The sequence below is a fragment of the Nicotiana sylvestris genome, chromosome 6, assembly GCF_000393655.2.
Source record: "Nicotiana sylvestris chromosome 6, ASM39365v2, whole genome shotgun sequence".
Taxonomy (NCBI): Eukaryota; Viridiplantae; Streptophyta; class Magnoliopsida; order Solanales; family Solanaceae; genus Nicotiana; species Nicotiana sylvestris.
This window is the reverse complement of record NC_091062.1, coordinates 169,045,243-169,053,062: the sequence shown is the minus strand read 5'-3', so window position 1 is coordinate 169,053,062 and position 7,820 is coordinate 169,045,243. Positions and strand designations below refer to the sequence as shown.

The window sequence follows — 7,820 nt, the reverse complement described above, 5'->3', positions numbered from 1 at the left end:
CATCTTTACATTTTTTCTTTCTACATCATTATTATTACTTTTCCTGATGAACCAGTGACTGTGGCTTTAATGAGGCAACGCAACATGAGAATAGTGATTCAGAGGAAGAAGATGAGATACCCGAGGAAATTTTCAGGGAAGTTGAAAATTTTGAGAATAAGCCTAAGTCTAATCTGGACGAGACCGAAGTAGTAAGTTTGGGAGATGCCGAGACCGTCAAAGAGACCCGCATCAGCATTCACTTGTCACAAACAGAGAAGGAAGAGTACATTCATTTTCTAAAAGAATATGAGGACATTTTCGCATGGTCATATGATGACATGACCGGTTTGAGCACTTTCATAGTGGCTCACAAGTTGCTACTAATCCCATGTGTCCGCCAGTAAAATAGAAACTCAGAAAGTTCAAACCAGATATGAGCCTAAAAATCAAAGAGGAAGATACCAAGCAAATCAAAGCCAAAGTTCTCAGGGTAGTTGAATATCCAACCTAGTTAGCTAACATTGTGCCAGTTCCGAAGAAGGACAAGAAGGTCCAAGTATGTGTTGACTATCGAGATTTGAATAGAGCAAGTCCCAAGGATGACTTCCTGCTGTCGAATATACGCATCCTGATCGATAACTGTGCCAAGCATGAACTCCAATACTTTGTAGATTGCTTCGTGGGTTATCACCAGATTTGGATGGATGAAGAAGATGCAGAGAAGACAACTTTCATCACACTGTGGGGTGTATACTGTTATAAGATGATGCCATTCGGTCTAAAAAATGCTGGGACCACTTACATGAGAGCCATGACAACCATGTTACATGATATGATAAACAAAGAAATAGAGGTGTATGTGGACGATGTCATTATCAAATCCAAGAAGGCCGCAGATCATATAGCGGATCTAAGAAAGTTCTTTGACAGGCTAAGGCGGTACAATTTGAAATTGAACCCCACAAAGTGTGCATTCGGGGTTCCCGCAGGAAAGTTACTAGGATTCATCGTTAGTCGTCGAGGGATCAAACTGGATCCGTCTAAAATCAAGGCTATTCAGGAGTTAGCACCACCTAAGAGCAAAAAAAGATGCGATGAGCTTCCTAGGACGTCTCAACTATATTAGTCGCTTCATATATTACTTGAGTAAGAAGTTCATACCTTATGATGCACGGTATTCTCTACTTGAACGCACTTGCTGTGCTTTGACCCGGATAGCCCAGAAATTGAGACATTACTTCTGTGCCTACACTACATACGTCATATCCAGGATGGATCCTCTGAAGTACATATTTCAGAAACTCATGCCTATTAGGAAGTTGGCTAAATGGCTGATGCTATTAAGTGAGTTCGATATTGTTTATGTAACTCAAAAGGTGGTCAAAGGGAAAGCATTGGCAACTCACCTTGCTGAAAATCTGGTGGGAGGAGCATACGAACCTTTGCAAACATATTTTCTTAATGAAGAAGTGTCGTTCGTAGGGGAATACATTACTGAAGCATACAATGGTTAGAGGATGTTCTTTGACGGAGTTGCAAATTTCAAAGGAGTGGGCATTGGAGCAGTTTTGGTATCAGAAATGGGTCAACATTATCCGGTATCTGCTAAACTTAGATTTTCTTGCACCAACAATATGGCGGAATATGAAGCCTGCATACTAGGGCTCAACATGGCAATCAAGATGAACATTCAGGAGTTGCTGGTGGTCAGTGATTCAAATTTGCTTGTGCACCAGGTACAAGGAGAGTGGGCCACCAAGAATTCCAAGATATTGCCATATCTGCACCATGTGCAGGAATTGAGAAAGAGGTTCACGAAGATAGAATTCCGACATGTGCCCAGAATTCAGAATGAGTTTGCCGATGCATTGGCCACCTTGTCATCTATGATACAACATCCAAATAAGAATTATATTGATCCCATTCCGGTGAAGATCTATAATCAGTCGGCATATTGTGCTCATATTGAAGAAGAAACAGATGGAAAGCCTTGGTTCCATGACATCAAGGAGTATTTGTCGAAGGGAGAATATCCGGAGCATGCAAATCACACTCAGAAACGCACACTCCGGAGATTGTCCAATCACTTATTCCACAGAGAAGGAAATCTGTATAGAAGAACTCCCGATCTGGGTTTACTAAGATGTGTCGACGCAAAGGAAGCTTCTAAACTGCTTGAGGATGTGCATGCTAGGACCTATGGCCCATACATGAATGGTTTCGTTTTGGCTAAGAAGATACTCAGGGCAGGTTACTTTTGTATGACCATGGAGACGGATTGCATTCAGTATGTCCGCAAATGCTTTCAATGTCAAGTGCATGCCAACATGATAAAAGTGCCGCCAAATGAGCTCAATGCAACAAGCTCACCTTGGCCATTCGCCGCCTGGGGAATGGATATTATTGGTCCGATTGAGCCAACTACTTCAAACAGACACAGGTTTATTCTGGTAGCCATTGATTACTTCACGAAATGGGTAGAAACTGCGTCTTACAAAGCTGTAACCAAGAAAGTCATCGCAGATTTTGTCAAGGATTGTATTGTCTGCCGATTCAGAGTTCCCGAGTCCATTATTAGTGATAATGCCGCCAATCTCAACACTGATCTGATGAAATCTATGTGTGAAGCTTTCAAAAACAAGCACAAGAATTCTACAGCCTACAAACCTAAGATGAATGGAGCCGTAGAAGCCGCCAACAAAAACATCAAGAAGATACTAAGGAAAATGGTAGAGAACCACAAACAATGGCATGAGAAGTTACCCTTTTCTCTATTGGGGTACCGCACCACGGTTTGCACATCAACCAGGGTAACTCCCTACATGCTGATTTATGGTACCGTGGCTGTTATCCCCGCCGAAGTGGATTTTCCTTCTTTAAGAATCATACAGGAAGCTGAACTCAGCGATGCAGAGTGGATAAGGAGTCTCTATGAACAATTGGCCCTTATAAATAGAAAAAGGATGAACGCAGTATGTCATAGCCAACTTTATCAAATCAGAATGTCCAGAGCTTTCAACAAAAGGGTCAAACCAAGACAGTTCGCACCAGGGCAGCTGGTATTGAAGAAAATCTTCCCACATCAAGATGAAACCAAAGGGAAATTCTCTCCCAACTGGCAAGGTCCGTACATGGTTCACAGGGTACTGATAGGAGGAGCACTCATACTCGCAGAAATGGATGGAGAAATCTGGCCAAAACTAATCAATTCAGACGTAGTCAAGAGATACTATGCCTAGATTATTTTGCATTTCCTCATTTGATGTAATTGAACTACGTTTGACCTGTTTCCCGTTTAAGAGGGGATACGTAGGCAGCCTTATGGGTTTGGTCATATCATAATAAAATTTCAATTTCCCCAATCACAAAAACTGGGGCAGAATTTTGAGGAGGACCCTCAAAATTCCGGAGCAAGTCCAGCCAATGCCAACAGGTGTTAGACGGTCAACAATCAGTTAAGGAAACTGGGGCAGAATTTTGATAAGGATTCTCAAAATTCCGAAAAAGACTCAGCAAGGCTTATTATCCGCAAACAATCAAAAGACCATCCACCAAACTAGGACAGAATGTTTAAGAGGACCCTCAAAATTTCAATATAAGAGAGTTGAAATGCCTTTGAAATGTGTTACAGTTACTAGTTCATTTAAAATTACTTGATATATCAATATGTTTCTAAAATAACTCTATTTTTATCAATGATTGCATATTTTTCGAAAACTCTATTTCCATAATGGTCAGGTGTTACCTAGGGGAACTCGAAAGGGCTTTCAGAACGGAGCAAAGCAAGGCCGGCAGACAAAGCACGAACCAACCTCCCCTCACAAAACTTACAATTTTTCTTTGAACGTAGGCACATTTTACGTAACGATAGCATCCGCAAATATGTATACACAAAGAGATCACTATCGATCAGGCCATCAGACACCGAATATATCTCCAGCTAAGATATATACTACTCTTATTTGCTACTTGCTCTCTGCATGAGGCTAATCCCTGCATCCATATTTGCATGAGTCTAATCCCTGACTCCATACTTGCATGAGGCTAATCCCTGCCTCACTATTTGCATGAGTCTAATACTTGACTCCATGAGGCTAATCCCTGCCTCTATATTTGCATGAGGCTAATCCCTGCCTCCATAATTGCATGAGGCTAATCCCTGCCTCCCTATTTGCATGAGGCTAATCCCTACCTCCATACTTGCATGAGGCTAATCCCTACCTCCATACTTGCATGAGGCTAATCCCTACCTCGTTTGCATGAGTCTAATCCATGACTCCATATTTGCATGAGTCTAATCCCTGACTCCATACTTGCATGAGGCTAATCCATGTCTCTCTATTTTCATGAGTCTAATCTTTGACTCCATGAGGCTAATTCCTGCCTCCATAATTGCATCAGGCTAATCCCTGCCTCATACTTGCATGAGACTATTCCCTGCCTCCATACTTACATGAGGCTAATACCTGCCTCCATACTTGCATAAGGCTAATCTTTGCCTCTATATTTGCATGAGTCTATTCCTTGACTCCATGAGGCTATTCCCTGCCTCCATACTTGAATGAGACTAATCCTTGACTCAATACTTGCATGAGGCTAATCCTTGCCTCCCCCATATTCGCATGGGACTAAGCACTATCCCTTTTCGCACAAATTTGCTCTATTTCTAGCACTATCTATTTGCTCTGCTGTCGGGCTAAGCTCTGCCCTCCATTTCGCAAGACTAAGCCTTGTCTTGTTAACATCATTACTGCATATCATGGGCTAAAATATCGCTAATCTATCCGAAGGCGTCATAGTCTAAAGGCATCATCCTCATAGCCGGAAGACACCATGCCATGGCTTGAGGATCTCTCAAATTTGCATATCATTATTTAAAGGCGTCATGGTTCGAAGGCACCATCTTCACAGCCTGAGAACATCATTTCATGACCTACAAATCCCTCACCGAACAATTCAAGGCCCAAGACGTCATGGTCTTAGGACGTCATCTTTAACCATACGAAGACAACCTTCATGGTCCAAAGGGAATTTGCATCATGTTTAATTTTTCGCAAATACATGTTTGTAGCATCTTTTATCTGCAGGTAACCAGTAAGCAACCACTATCCTAGCAGGAGCGATCTCGCTCCAGTTCCTTCAAATGTCCCGAGTTCTAACCGCTCAACATATCCTCTTCGATACCTTGTGTCCGTTCTTGCAATGATTCCAAAGCATCCCGCTGGTCAAAATTTGCCATCATTTCTTTACCCGAAAACTCTTTCATCCTTCCCGAGTAAAAAGGGGCAGCTATTGATACCCAATTTTTTCCTATATATTTTTATAGACATATATACTTTCAAAATAGTATGTATAGGCATATATAAGCATGCACAAGGTCTTTATAATTTTTCTATAATTTTAAAAAGTTTTAAATTGATTTATTTCTTCCTTTCAGAGTTTCTACCATTCCCAAAGAAGTGGAACATATCCCCTAAGTATTTTCCTTCTCGAGTATTAGTCATTTCCTTTTGTTCTTTGTCTCATTGCTTATGTTTGTCACCGTGTAGCTATTGCCCAAGTTCCCAATGCAGTTCCCTGCTTGAAGGAGTAGATAGAGAGGATTTGCAAACAGATGCCATATTCCGAGCGCGCATGGCACAAGCTCTCGAAGGGCATATGGGAGGTCCATTCCCATGATGAAGTTCCCTCTTGAATGACTACCTTCATACTCTTGGCCTACAAATCACTAAGTCTTCAATTGTTTTTACAGGTTTTCCCAAGACCATCGAGCTCAGGCCCTTGGGTAGGGACGAAAATCTGTCCTCACTTATTGAACCCTCTGCATTAGGAAAGCCTGAGGTTGTCACAGAGGTGAAAAGTATTAAGAAGAGGAAATACTCGGGCTCCCCGGACACCAAAACAAATAATAAGAAGGTGACCATCTGGATCTGAAAAATAAAAAAGAGCACCAAGTCCCGGGTACCAGACTCAGATTCCCTTTATCAGCTCAGAGACTACCCCAAGGATGATGATCTTGAATTCATGGCTCATGAGTCGACCCTTGATGAGAAGGAGAAATCGGCGACCGAGAGAGATGTCCATAAGGTCGACCCTCTTGTAGCCCGGGGGTCAAATGGAGAAATGGAGGCCACAGTCTCTCGAGAAGCTGCTCCCGTCTTAAAAGAGGTAGCCAGTGTCATTGACATCATGGAGAAGCCATCCTATACCAATTCCATGCTTGAGGAGGCCCAAGAGGGCAAAGAAAAATCCAATGAGGTGGGCCTGGACCCAGATGACACCCTCAACTCATTTTTTGACGGCACGGATATGGTTGCGTTGGAGGATTTTTTTGAGATTTGTCACTTGGAGGCCCCGAAAAAGGATGTGCTGTCAGGGTTGGGCGATCCGAGCTCGTCCAAAAAATTGGTGAAGCAATTCCCTGCTTCGAGTGTGGACCCCGAGCGTAAGAGGTTGTTCTCACAATCCCGGTGGACGACTGAGTCTTGTCCGCTCAGGTGGGCGTAGCCAGCTACCTTCGATGCCTAGTGACAAAGGAGGACCAGACAAAGATGAACGAAGTGGGCACATCGAGCCTCTTTAATGAGGCGTAACATGCGCTGAACCGGAAGTTTCCTTTGGTCCCACTTGGAGATCAGCTAGCTCGGGTTCGAGGTCAAAGAGCTAGTCCGGAAGAAGGACATGTATAGGGCTCTTAGTGAGAAATAAAACGACGGACCTCAAGGACCTCCCAATTCTACAAGCTAAGTTGAAGGCTCAGAGGGAGGCTTCGTCCTTGAAGCGAGAGAACAATGTCCTGGTCAAGAAGGTAAGGATCTTTGAGGCTAAAAATGAGTATCTAATCATGGTGACTAACAACACAACTTCGCAGGTCCAAGAGAAGGTAGATTTCATCGACCGACTTCGGGCTGAGATAGACGAGGTTAAGGCCGTGATCGAGGCGTGGAGGGGCAGGATGGACCTGTTGTCTTTGGAAAAAGAAGTTGCAAAAGCGGAGCCGGCATTTGCCAGGGACCAACTTCGAGTCGCAAAGGACAAGGCCAATAAGTGGTCTCGGAAAATGATGAACTCCAGGAGGAGTTGAACTCGACCATCACGGAACAAGATACCTTTGGCCAAGAATATAATGTGTTGAGGTCAGAATTGGTGGCAACTTCTGTTAATTCCTCTAACATTGAGGAAACGCTAGCCTATAATAAGGCCGATGTAGAGGTAACCGAGGTCTGCTTGAGGCAAAAGCCAAATATGCAAAGTGGATTTTCCAGAGAGAGACCCTTGAAGAGATCCATTCCCGAGGCTATGACATGTCGGCCGAGATTGAAGAAGCCATGAAACTCGAGGCCAAGTCAAAGGAACTCTACGAGCCGGAGGGTTTCGAAGGCTCCAAGGGTTCTGGTGATGAGTTGAGTTCCAATGAAGGTGAGGCGTAGGCACCTTAATTCTCATTTTCCTTTGTAATATTTTCTTTTTGCTTATTTTGAGACCGTTTTATTGTTCATTTGTAATTATCTTTGGAGTATATAAAATATCCTCCTTTTTTGGAATATCGTATCCTTAATTTCTAGAATCTATTTGTAATTTTTGTTCGCGTATTATTTTTAATTCCTTAGCATAAAATCAGATGTATCTGTTTTCGGAGGTCCGAATGGAGCTCGACTTCAATGAGATTCGGGTTACCTATGGCTTTGAATCTTCGATAAAGCCAAAAACCTTGAAGATGCTTGAGTGATTTTAAACAATTTTTTGCCGAGGGTAACCTTTTAACAAGTTTCAATTTTTCGTAAGGGCCTTACTTTATGAGTACGGACTTCGAACATCTCCGAGCCATTTTTTGGGTG

At 42.8% G+C, this 7,820-nt stretch overlaps 1 protein-coding gene across 1 annotated transcript; it reads left to right on the top strand.

Moving 5' to 3' along the window:
- The first annotated feature begins 745 nt into the window (after window positions 1-745).
- On the top strand, window positions 746-7,066 carry LOC138871652 (uncharacterized). Its single transcript, XM_070149547.1, has 9 exons — window positions 746-1,092; window positions 1,253-1,403; window positions 1,497-1,718; window positions 1,929-2,232; window positions 2,437-2,602; window positions 5,532-5,647; window positions 5,735-5,835; window positions 5,929-6,240; window positions 6,854-7,066. Exons 1-9 carry the CDS (start codon window positions 746-748, stop codon window positions 7,064-7,066), a joined length of 1,932 nt encoding a protein of 643 aa, XP_070005648.1.
- The last annotated feature ends 754 nt before the right edge of the window (window positions 7,067-7,820 follow it).